General features: G+C 51.8%; 1 protein-coding gene across 1 annotated transcript in view; it reads left to right on the top strand.

The window, feature by feature from the left end:
* Positions 1 to 13338, top strand: part of NUP133 (nucleoporin 133) — a 1523409-nt gene that overhangs the window by 61546 nt on the left and 1448525 nt on the right. Inside the window, exon 3 of the mRNA XM_086927107.1 lies at positions 156 to 259. Coding sequence (XP_086783233.1) covers positions 156 to 259 — 104 coding nt within the window. The remainder of the gene's footprint in view (positions 1 to 155; positions 260 to 13338) is intronic.

Below are 13338 nucleotides of genomic sequence, written 5' to 3' on the forward strand. Positions count from 1 at the left end.
GGCAAAGCATCATCATACTGGACACAAAGATATACACATCTCCCCTTTCTTACAAGACAAACAGATGTAGCAGATAATAACAAAGTTCTTTTGGAAAGCAATTCTATTACAGATATAGAGCGCCTCATCCTATTTTACCTCTTACCTTTTTGTAGCTGATGAAACCTTGACTGTTAAAGTGGATGAAAGTGGATGGGCTTGGCTAGTCTGCAAGGAGCGTCTAATTATTTGGAAGATTGGCCACTCCTCATTTGCTAAGGTAGGTCACTATTACATTTATAGATCCAGCTACATCTATATTTTAGCAAGCTGTAGTTTGTTTTCCTTGTTTGTGTCGCAGCCTTGAATCCTCAAGGTCATATGTTGCTCGTAATGGTCCACCTCTTGATACCACCACAGTCTGGTTCAGTATACAGACTCCATGGAGTGATCAAGCGGGGGAAGGGAAGGATGGGGACAGCGGGGAGGGAGACCTAAAAAACAATAACAATCAGGTAAAGTTCAGTATTACACTCAACCTAGATTCTACTATATGATCACATATGCTTAACACTCTATCTAGATACCTGTAAAGAAAAAGATTCTTCCTTTCTCTAGTCAGCAAATAATGCAGATCATGATGCTGTGCATATCTAAACAAATGAAACACACAATAATAAATGGTGCTGCTACAATGGTTTCACTTTTCCAAGCTTTATGCAACCTTACCCAAGGATACGCTGTGCGAGGCTTACAGGGGTGCAGGGCTGACTTGAGTAAATAGCAGGGTTCCCCTGTAGCAAAACAATATAAACAGGGCCCCAGGCATAGGCGTGTGAAAAGACAGTTCAGGAAGAAATTATGTTCTTCCATGCAGAACAGAATTGTGAACTTGCTTCCAAGTTATGTGTTTCTGAGCTGGAAAGCCAAAGTACTTCTGATACTTCTCAGAAGGTCGCCTTAAGCAGCCTGTTGTATTCCGCCTCACTATCCACGTGAGTACTTCATAACCACGAACGAAAACAATGTACCCCGGCTCTTTGCCCCCAAGGAAATGCAGCAGGAAATAGATCAAGAGCAAATCGCACGAGTACATTCAAGAACAAAGATATCATACACTGTACTCTATCGCAGGAAAACCGTTCCACAATGAGTATTTCAGGATCGTAAAGGAAGGGAGCCGCCTCTTTAGTAATGCACAAGCTTAATAGGGACACAAAACGACTGCTAGTTTTGAACACATAAAACGGAATGCCGCTTCCCCTCAAGAACCGGGAAGTGGTTCGACCAACGGGGTAGCGGGTTACAAGCGAGTCAGATAATGCCACCTCCACTGAGCGACTTGAACCAGAATATAAGAAAAGCGGTGCACAATTGCACCCTTACCGCTCCAATGGGGGAATCTGGAAGGTGCTGCTCTCCGAAGGGAGGAGGAGAGAGGGCTGAGGAAGCAGCCCATCTCGCTGGAGTGGGAAGCCATGCTAATCGCCCTGGAGGCACTAGAATTGTCCCCTACACAAGATACTGTGTCCCCATAGGCTATGAGACAGCTTAAATTCCTGAGGGTAAAAGGCTCTGTTCCATTGAACCGACAGGAATCGACCCGATTCATCGCTTCCTTCAAAAAAGGGAACCATAGGAAGACCCCCGGCAACCATAGTGGCTGCCAGAAAGGGACTGACCAGGAGAGGGTGGGGGGTGGGCTGGGGCGGGTGGGAGTTGGTGTTTGTTCATGTTACCAATAGTTTATACGAATATGCACGAAGTTTGGAGACTTGCTGGTGATGCGACATGACCACCACTGGATTAGTAACGTTTCCAGCACTGAATTAGACCTTGTTCGGTCTGCTCTATTATGTATGATTCCAAATGGGTAACTGTTACATGACTCGTGTATGATGGTTGCTGAATAATCGGAAATACAAAAACGACTGTATGTAAATGTCTATTTCCCTACTGTACATGCTATACTACGGTCACCAATAAAGTGTATTTAAAAAAAACCAAAACAATTGCACCCTTAACGGACCTCAGTGCAACGACGTCTCAGCAAAGAGAGTAACCGGCAACCTGCTGCTCCCACTTCCAGGACTAAGTAATGCCCTTCTGGAAGCGCGATGACCTCATAGTCGGGCACCGCGCTTGGAATCTTGGGATTTGAAGTTCCAGTTCTGTCCGTGAGCCTCGTCAGTGTCTTCCCCGATGTAACCTGACAGTTTGTATAACCTGGTTAGTTTGTGAGATCAAATGCTTAAAAAGAGCAATACAATTTTTAAAAAGATATTATGCTGGTTATTCGCAACAATGTAGAAAGAGGGCTCTTCACATCTTGCAGCTCATCCCAGCTTTTGCTAAAACTTCTTGTAACTTGATGCTTGCATATATACAAGTCCTCCACAGTAATGAGCAGTGCTTTGTCTGATCTGAGATGACGTGCTTCATCTCATGTTACTTGTGATTACCTCAGCTGACCTGAATAATGAAAATCTCAACTATTTACTTTTATTTGTATAAAATGCGAATTCTATTAAGAATCATAACCAAGGTAGTACAATTCACAGGGTTTAGAAGTTGCTGAGTTTCAAAGTATTTTAGTTTTGCCTACAAAATATGGGAAATGTTTTATAGCCTCGCCCTATTGCAGTGAAGCGTTCACCTCAGTTATTGACTTTCTTGATAATTCAGTCATAGGCTAGTGATAAGGTCAGTGGTTCCTGGTGCTGGTACTGGCTTTAAGGATGGTAATTGCAAAAAGCAATTATCATCCATATTTTCATTACATTGGAGTGCCTTTGCCTTCCTAAATGACGCTTCAGAAACAGACGTCAGGCAATTTTTCTTTGGCACATATGCCAGTGCACATGTGCCAGCAATGGTTTTACATTTTCAGTAGTCCTCTGGCTGCCATGGTGCCAGCCCAGGCCTTCAATACTTGTGGTCCTCAGGGACCACCGGGTAAAGACAGGATGCAACGTCATATTTTTGAAGCAGCCCCAGGCATGTACAGTATCAGCCCTGTACTTCCCGGGGCAATTATATCAAGCTGCCTCTTCTTGCCTCTGCCCTTCCTTTCACAAGTCATCAAAAGTTTATGAGTAGGGAAATGGAAGGGTTACCGCCTTTGCAGGTGGGCTTGCAGTTGTGAAACCACCTGACGTCCCAGTCATGTGACTCAACTTATGGCTCTGCGAGGCCGGATCACCTGCTGCTTGCCCTAAACAGATACACTGTGTATGCTTCTGCACCTCGTGCATTCTTTTTACAGCATTTCAGTCAGGGAACTGCCAACCTGAGGAAAAGAAGCAGCCTGCTAGTGTGCAGGACCTCTGTTTTTTTTATTTATTTTTTTATATTTTTATTTTGCAGTATATCAGTTGAAAATAGAAAGGGGGTGGGAAACAGTAAGAGGGGAATCAGAAAAGGAAGAGAAAGACAGGCGACATACCGCCACAAAACCCCACACAGGGGGCGCAAAAATAGGGAGGGGCTCATCCAAAGAAGAAGGGCGATAGGGCTCCATAGTCCACAGGTAGTCAACAATAGGCCGACAAGCAACGGGGGAGCTTCCACCCAATGCAGATTCTAGTCCAGAACAGGTACCCTTAGGTCGAAAGAACCGCCCAAGCTCCGCTCATGGCCCAGTAGCCCTCCCAAGGCATAGCTAGTCGCAACGAGAGAGAGAACGGGAAGAAGAACACAAGACAATTACCCCAACTAACCCCCACCCTCGTCCCACCCCAACATCACCCTCCTCCCAGTGGCGGCGACCAGCAAGCAAACAAAGCAGTACAGACATTCTCGAGATTAAATTTGGAAAAGATGGAGAGATCGCAACGTTGACGGGCATACAGCCGAAGGTAAACCTCGGGACAGAAATCTCACAAGCGAGCCCCAATTGTACATAAAGTTCTTAAAGTTCCCCAGGAAGATGTCAGAGAGGCGTTCCATGCTCAACAGACGCCACAGTCGGGCATGCCACAAGGAAATAGCCGGGGTAGATGGGGACTTCCACGCTGCCGCTAGAGTCATCTTGGCCGCACCCAAACACAACCACATAACACGCTTATCTGCCCTAGTCTGGTGTTCAAGCAGCGGGTCCCTAAGCCCTAATAGGACAAAGTCCATGGAGTTCGGAATCGGGTAACCCAAGATGTCCTTAATGTGGGATAGAATCTCAGCCCAGAACGGCTTGATGGTGGGGCAGTCCCACCATATATGGTTAAAGTCTCCCAACATCCCACAGCCCCGCCAACACCTATCTGAAGTAGCTGGAAATATGCGGTGTAATTTGGAGGGATATAAGTACCAATCAAAGATGAGTTTCATATGTGCCTCTCTGAGGTCAGTAGAGTGATTGTGCGCTGTCACATCTCTCCATAAGGCCTGCCATTCGTTAGTAGAAATGTCCCTCCCCAGTGTGGATTCCCAATGGTCTTGGTATCGCGGTCGCGGGGACACGGTAGAATCTAATAACAGTTTGTACAGGAAGGAAATCGTACCCCTCATGGTAGAAGTGTGAAGTAGGAAGGACTCAAATTTCGACAAGGGTCTGGTAGCTGCGTCTACTACGGCAGGTGACGTCGCCCAATGCAGGAGCTGGAGATGTCTAAAGCGTTCCGTCGGGAGGACACCATAATCCCTCATACAGTTGTGGAAAGTGAGGGGTTCGACGCCATGGAACAAGTGGGTGAGGGCTCTACAGCCACCCTCCCTCCAAGCGTCAAAGGAACCTTCCGTCAGGGCCGGGGGAAAAGCCGGGTTGAAGTGAATCGGAGTGAATGGGGACGGGAATGTGGTCCAACGGTCGTCACCGCTTACCGTGTCCCATACTTTCAGCACCGTGCTCGTGGGGGTGTTAATGTAAGCATTCTTGGGGCGGTCTGCCTTAGGCTTCCAGGCCAGATCCCAGATGGAGCGGCCCGCAACGCTCCGATCCATGTGGAGCCAGTGCTTTTCCGACTTCTGTTGGGACCACTCCACGATGACCCTCAGTTGGGCAGCTTTGTAGTACAAATGCATGTCCGGAAAGCCAACCCCCCCCCTCCAAGCGTGGGCGTCGCAGGATTGAGAATGGAAGCTGTGCTCGGCCGCCCTGCCAGACATATCTCAGCATCACGGTCTTCAATCGGCGGAAGTAGTCTAGGCCTATCGGAATAGGCAAAGCCTGAAATAAATACAACAGTTTGGGAAGGAGCACCATTTTAAGGGCGTGTATCCTGCCCAGCCACGAGATGAATTTAGGCTTCCATCGTTCCAGCTCAATTTTTACGGAAGATAACATCGGGGGGGAAGTTAGCGTGGAACAGGGCATTCACGGTGGAAGTCAACCGCACGCCCAGGTAGAGCAAGGACTCCGACGCCCAAGCGAGTGGAGTGAGCAGCCTGGTCAGTTGCACCTCCCCCGCCGAGAGGGTCAGGTTTAGGATGTAGGATTTATCGAAATTAACCTTGAAACCCGCCACCTCCTCATAGGCAGAGAGCACTGAGTGGACATGCGGCAGTGACAGCGCCGGCTCCCTGATAGACAACAGGACATCGTCCGCAAAGAGCGAGATCTTGTGCTGCTCGCCTGTAAAGGGAAGTCCTAGAATCTTCTCGTTGTCTCGCACCGCCAACGCTAATGGCTCAATACTAAGAGCAAAGAGAAGGGGTGAGAGGGGACATCCCTGGCGCGTCCCTCGGGAATGACGAAAGCTCGTGGATCTATGACCGTTGACCAACACACGAGATGTAGGGCCACTGTAGTTAGCCTCAATCATCCTCACGAAAGAAGGCGAGAAACCGAAGGCTACTAGTGTCTGGTGCAAAAACCCCCAGTCGACGCGGTCGAAAGCCTTCTCTGCGTCGAGCCCTACTAGCACCGCGGGTATGCGAAATCGCTCCGCCTTTTCGATGAGGTGTATGACGCGGCGTAGGTTGTCATGGGTCTGTCTGCCTTTAATAAACCCCGATTGATCAGGATGGATCAGGGCAGGCATCAGGTCCTGCAGCCTACCCGCCAGAATAGAGGAATACAGTTTGGCGTCCAGGTTGAGAAGCGCGATCGGGCGGTAGGATGTACAAAGGGTAGGATCCTTCCCCGGCTTGGGAATAATACTGATCAGAGCCTCAGCCATAGAGTCCGTGGTCCTGCCATCAATCGCCATTGCGTTGAAGAGGGAGACTAAGTAGTCGCACACTTCAGAAGCAAACGTTTTGTAGAAGAGGGCCGTGTAGCCGTCGGGCCCGGGGGCCTTGTGCAGCTTCAGGCCTTTAATGGCATCCAAGACCTCCTCTCGAGTGATGGGGGAGGATAGTGACTCGTTCCATTCCCTAGAAACCTTCGGGAGAGACAGGCCCTCCAGGAATTTGGATTGTGCGCCGGGATCAAGGGCGTCACTCGAGTAGAGTGCCGCATAAAAGCGCCCGAATATGGCCGCCTTGTCCGCATCTCTATGCTGAACAGAGCCCGCCTGATCGCGAATACCCCCAATATAATCCTTCTCGCGTTTATCCCGGAGCTGCCGGGCAAGATGGCGCCCGATCTTGTTGCCCTGGGAGTAGGAGGCACGTCTAAGTCGCAAAAGAGTAAATTCCGCCCTGTTATTGTAATGGGCCTTCAGTTTCCCTCGCACCGCCGTCAGGGGGCGCAGGGTCACCCTGGAAGGGTTCGCCTTGTGGGCCTGTTCCAAAGTAGCCAGTTCCAATTCCAGAGCCTCCCTCTCCTCGCGCCTTAGCTTATTTAGGTTCGCGTTGAGGGCGAGGCATGTGCCCCGTAAAGAGGCCTTGCACGCGTCCCACGTGGTATACACCGACGTGTCTGTGGGTGGATTGAGGAGGAAAAAATCACCAATCGCCTTGCGTAGGGCCTTACAAGATTCCTTGTCTCGCACCAGAGCTGCCGGGAAATACCACTTGCGCCAACCATCCCCCCCGGTAGCCCAGTGCAGTCCCAGAACCACAAGGCTATGGTCCGAGAGAGAGAGCGGAAAAATACTAGCTAATTGTATATCCCCCCCCAAGGGCCTGACTAATCAAGATATAATCGATGCGGGAGTACGAGTGATGGACATTGGAAAAAAAGGTGTAATCCTTGGTCTGCGTGTGGAGAAAGCGCCAACTGTCAATCAGCCCCATGTCGCCTAACTGCCGTTTAGTTTCCTCTGAGAAGACGCCAGTGTCTGCCCTGCGGCCCCCAGAGCTATCTAGACCTCTGTCCCATATCATATTGAAGTCGCCTAGTAAGAGTAAGTGACCCTCCACAAAGTCCCCCATCTTGTCCAGCAGCTCCTGCAAAAAGCCATTCTGTCCTGCATTAGGTGCATACAATACAGCAAAAGTACACAGGCGGCCACGCAACAGTCCCTTCACCAGTAGCCAACGGCCATCCCTATCCACACTCACACCCATGGGTTGAAAATGCAGGGAAGCCCGGAAGAGTAGGGCCACCCCTCTATGCTTCGTGGTTGCAGAGGCCCTGTAGATAAGGGGGAACTGCCTATGACGAAGCCTCAACTCATCCCTCCTAGCCAGATGGGTCTCCTGGAGGGCCACCACATCCAAATGATGATCTATGATGTACTTCCAGAGTTTCTGCCGCTTCTGCGGGGAGTTAAGGCCCTTTACATTCCAAGTTCCTATGCTGACAGGCATAAGGGGCAACATAGATTCCACGCCATGCTCACAGCCAGACAGCCACGGTGCCCGCACCGGTCCCACACATGCACCACGAACCAAGCCCAGGGAAGAGAATCAGACACAGGGACTCCAGGGAAGGATCTCAGCCACAGCCACCCCCGGAGGCCCGCCCGGTCACTTCGCAAATCCCTCGTGATATCCACGTTCCTAAGGCACGCAAGGGTCAAAGAAGGCAGATCCCGAAACAATATACAAAATATAGAAGAAAATATCAAGAAAGGCCCTTTCAACACACACTCATCACACACTGCCGCCGCCACTCCCCGAACTCCCATCCCCAACCCAAATCGTCTTGTCAGGACATCCATATGCAGAGCGCCAACAAACCCACCCTCTACCCCCCCAAGAACAAAGTACAACAAAATGCAACTCAAGGCACTGAACCTGAACCTCGCAGTCTTCAGTTCCAGCAGGTCACGGTTCAAAAGTCCCCTACCGGACTGGGGTTGGGGCAGGGGTGTCCACCTGGGGACCCCCAGGTCCAAAATCCGGGGTGTCTTCTCCAAAAGTACCTTGTACCCCGAGGACCTCAGGCCAAGAGCCCCTCCGACGCCACTCCATAAGGTCGGGGTCACGCTGCTCCAGAGCTCATTTGGGAATCCGTCATGGTGGCGGAGGCCACCGAAGCCACTGCGGCCCCTCTCTCCTGCTCACTAGTCGCCGAATCCGGCCGCCGCCGCTCCGGGGATGGGCCCACCCTGTGCCATGAGGAAGAGCGACGCCGTCTCCGGAATGAAGAGCCACGCGCCTCCTGCGACAGTTCCGCTTCCTCAATACCCAGAAGATCCATTGCCTCCCGCAGGGAATTGATCTGTCGTAGCCGATTCTCCCATCGAAAGATGATCCGGAAAGGATGGCCCCATGAGTAGGCTATTCCGCGCCCCCGGAGAAAGGCGGTCACGGGTCGGAAGTCCCTTCGTTTCTGCAAGGTCGTCGCCGCCAGGTCCTGGTAAAGCTGGGGGTGATGGCCCCTGAACTGCAGCGAGGCAGTGGTTCTCGCTTTTCTCAATATTTTTTCCTTTATCTGAAAGTCATGTACGCAAACGAGGATATCTGGAGGCGGCCCCCCGCCCCACCTGGGCAGCCCAACTCTGTGCACTCTATCCATCTGGATGTCACGCACCTCTTCATCCTCTAAGATCTGGAGAAACAAGGCCAGGACGTACCCACGCAGGTCCCCCGCTTCCCCGTCCCATGGCACTGCTTTAATACGAATGTTATTTCTTCTGGAGCGGTTCTCCAAATCCTCTGCGTGGGTTTGCAAATCCAGATTTTGCTCCGTGAGGCGTATGATGTCCTGTTGGAGTTGGTGCACATCGTTCGCCATGCTAAGGTCATGGTCCTCCAGCGTCGCCACCCTTTCGCCAATCCCATCCACGTCCCTCCGTACCTCCCGGAGGTCCGAGGCCAACTGTGTACGGAGTTCGGAAATGTCTTCCTTGATAGTTGCGAAGAGTTCCTTCATGAAGGCTTTAGTTGCCGGTGCCTCATCATCCGATTGTCTGGAGGAGCCGCTGGCTCCCGGCGACGCCGGTTGCTGCGATGATTTGGGGACTACCTCCTTCCCCGTCTTCCCCCCTCTGCGTTGCGAGTTGGACATGGCTGCGAGCTGCGTCCCCGCACTTCCACTTAGGCACTGGATAGCTGCCGCTGGGAGGGCGAGGCTCGGGTCGGTGACTCACCGCGTTAGGACGGCCTGTTGATGGTGCTATTCGCCCTCTCCAGGGGTCATTCAGGCACGACGTCGAAAGTGCGGTCACTCTCCCACCAGGCCACCACCACTCGTCGAGGCTTCTAGCGTTCAAGGGTCCTTCCAGCGGGAGGGCCTACACCCCAAAGCAGGCGACCAGGCACGTGGCCTGTGGGGTCCCAATACAGCACGGACAGGTCCGCCACCGTCAGAGCCCCTCCAATTTGGCGCCAGTCACTCAATCACTAGAAGGACCCACCACACAGGTGGGCGGCAGTCCTGGCGCTCCGCTCTCCAAGATCTGCGCCAGCAAGCTGCAAGTCCTCCGCTCCCCCCTGGCGCCAATGCACAGCTGAAGGGCGCAGCTGCGCCGGCGGAGCCTCCTTCGGAAAAGTTCTCCACAAGAGCAATGTCAGGCCACTCCACAGTGTCTACTAGCAGAGCCAACTGGGTATCCAAAGCTCCGCCACTACCGTGAGCCGGCCGTCAGATTTTTAAGTCTCTCCTTGCGTTATGCGGCCGTGTGCAAGGCCACGCGCCGGCCCTCCAACCACTTTCACTCTCCAGGCTCGAGTCCGGAAGGCCCCACGTTCCTGGGCAGATACTGGGCCTCGCTACCACGCAGCTCTCCCCTTCCTCCCCCGCCGGTAGACACACCAGTCTGCTGCCCTCCGAGAAGGGGGATCCGCCTGCTCTTCCCCCGCCGGGCCTGTGCTACAGCGCTCGGATCAGCTCCGCGTTCTAGGGGCCGCCCCTCGATTCGGTGTCCGGCTCTTCTGCCATCCCCCGGCGGCGTCCAGCCACCGGCACGGCCCGCAGAGTGCTCCTCCCAGCGCCTTCCAGCAAGCGCTCCTCAGCCGGCGAGTTCAGTTCCCCGCCTCACCCGCTCAGCGCGATATAGCCAGCGCCGATGCTGTGCCAGGGCTCGGGTCCGCTCCGCCTCCTCCGGCCTCCAGGTCACGCGAGGCCGCCGCCTCACAGGCCGCAGCTCGGCTTCCCTCAAACGGCTCCTGCTGGCCACCCTCCGCCGAGGTGACGACACCGGGGCACACCGCTAGCAATCGGCAGCCTCCGCCGATCGGGCAGCATAGGTAGGACGCCTTGGGACCCCGCAGTAAGTCGCTATGCAGGATCGGCGTCGGAGAGGCTCGAGAAAGCGTCCTACTCCGACGCCATCTTGGCCACGCCCCAGGACCTCTGTTTTTGACACCTACCGGACAAAGTTGTTGGGGTAAGTGGTCTTTTCCTTGTTGTAGAATCGGCAGCTGCATACCGGCCTCACTTAAGAAATCCCTGGGACCCGCAGTTTCTATTCTCCCCATGTCTCTATTCTCCCCATGTCTCTTTCCTTGCAGATGTCCCACTCTATACCTGAAAATACCTCTCCTCCACCACTTCCCTTCCAGTTTCAATTTTCCACTCCTCTCTCCTGCAGCAATTTTCCTTCCCTTCTCACATCTTTACCTGCATTGTGATTCCTTGCCTCTTCCCCTCCAATCAATTTCCTTCTCTTCTTGCAGTTCCATTCTTCATCCTATCTCTCACCCTGTTGTTGCCCCCCTCTTAATTGCCTACCTCCAGATTCCATGTGCCTCCATTTCTTCTGCCTTTGAAGAGCCCACTCTCCCTTTCATCTCTTCATTGCGGCTGCTCCTCCGCTCGCCTCTCTAACTGCAAATTATTTTACTCTTTTTCTCGCCAGTTTTCCTTTTATCACTCCCAAGGCAGGTATTCTTGTCTTTCCCACTTGTCTATGTGCAGAATCTACTTCTCTGTTGCAGTTTCTGTTCTTCCCCTTTATCTCGCTTCAGCTGTTGAGGCTAACATCAGTGTGTTTCTCATGTGCCGGTCAGTTGGTCAGAGAGGTGTTCAAAATACATTGGCATCCAATCCTGGGCCTCTCTGCAGAGTGCACAGAGCAGTGGTCATGTATTCAAGTTGCAATTGTAATTCTGTGCAAATATATGTGAAGGAGGTACACAGTAGTCAAAATTTTGATTAAGTAAAAGAGCTTGTGCTTACAGAGGAGTGTGTCCATAGTGTGTTTGGCGGAAGTGAAGTGAAGGAGATGCGGGGAAGGCCATTCACGAGATGTCGAGAGAAATAGGGCACCAGAAGTGCACCAAAATACACCATTTAAAAAGAAAATTATACACAGAAGAAACCCCTGATAAGTGTTAAGCTTGTTCACTTCGCTCGTGCCCAAAAATTCATTCATTGCCCTTACACCTCACCACTTTCAAATTCCACCAGCCACCACTGGATTAGGTAAGCACATTCATGGTTAGAGTATGAAGAATAAATACCTGATTGTATGGGGTGACATGCACTGACCTATACCCACTCTTATTCCAACCATTTCCCCTTATTAAAGTACCTTTATGAATGTCCAAGCAATGCACCAGGGAAATCCATTAACACCGTGGATATATTTGTGTATGATTGTTTTCCATAATCCTAATCTCATTTTGTCTTTCACATGTAAAATATATTCCCATTTGTGAAGAAATAGACTTTGATACCGTGCCACATGACCGACTCCTGCATAGATTACAGGAATGTGGTCTGGATGGCGCGGTGCTTAAGTGGTTCTCCTTCTTGGAGGATAGATTCCAAGAGGTCTGGCCTCCTTCTACCTTTTCCATTCCCCCTATGAAGGTGGGTGTCCCTCAGGGTTCTATTTTGAGCCCAACACTTTTCAACCTCTACATGTCCCCCCCCGCCATGCTCCCCTGGTGGGAGCTTGAGGTGCGACATGCAGCTTCTGTAAACATGTGATAAGGGCGAGGACTTTGTAGGGGAGAATGTCAATAAATGCCTGACTTGGGATTTCACATGACTCTGAGAGAATCAACTTAAAAATAACCCAGAGAAATCGGAGATAATTGTCTCCGGCTCTCCATTTCTGGGCGAGTGGAAACGATGGTAGCCATCAGACATGTCACCTGCCCTCGCCTTGGTTAACACAGTCAAGAACCTGGATGTTAAGTTGGATGATACCCTGTCCATAAAAGCCCAAACCCAGTCAGTCGCAGGATCTTGTTTTGATCTCCTGCGGATGCTCAGGAAATTTCTCCTGCCTCTCACCCACAGGAAGACCGTAGTCAAAGCCCTCATTGTCTCAAGGTTGGACTATGTAAACGTCCAATACCTCGGCCTCCCGGAGTACTTACTGAACAGACTTCAGGTGGTCCAGAATGCGGCTTCTAGGGCGGTCCTCCTGCTTGGACTGAGAGCTTGGATCCCACCTCACATGAAGGCTTTGCATTGGCTTCCCGTCCGAAAAAGAATCTGCTTTAAAGCCTTGGTTCTCACTTTTAAGGCTTTACGCGCACACTATCTTAGAAGGAGAGTCACACAATAAAGTTCCCTGCAGAACCCTGAGGTCATCTTCACGGCATCAGGCTGTTGTCCCTAAGTTTTCCCGCTCAGGTACCGGAGGCCGAGTCTGGAACGTCCTGCCGGTAATACTTCGACAGGTGTCGGACCTACCTTTGGGAAGCTGCTGAAAACCTGGCTGTTCCAGCAACAAACTTAAGATTTTTTTCTCCTTCAGGGACAGCAACAGTCCAGCTCTGAGGTTTATTAGCGTCAGGACACTCTTCCTGAGAAGATGTGCGCTTTACAAATACCCTTTAACATAACATAACATGGACAGCCCATTATAAATTGCAATAATAGTGTCCACCCCCCCCCCATTAAATCCCTTAGACATGGGGGAGGAGCCACACGTGGGTCCAAGACGGCCGCGTGAGAGCTCTGCCCCGTCGACCCCTTCTTCCAGCTGAATTATCCTGGCAATAATCCTGATACCTGGCCCCACCACCTGACGGCTGAACGGAAGCGACGCTCCCCGCTGTGATCCCGGTCCACCTGCGATGTTGGGGCCCTAAGATACGCCGTCCAGCAATTGGCGGCCTACTCGCCTCCTGGTCCGGGAGCTGGAGTGGGTGCTGTGCCTGGCACCAAAGTCGTCAACACGGGGGCCGAAA

Source organism: Lissotriton vulgaris, chromosome 6 (genome assembly GCF_964263255.1).
Source record: "Lissotriton vulgaris chromosome 6, aLisVul1.2, whole genome shotgun sequence".
In the NCBI taxonomy this organism is placed as follows: Eukaryota; Metazoa; Chordata; class Amphibia; order Caudata; family Salamandridae; genus Lissotriton; species Lissotriton vulgaris.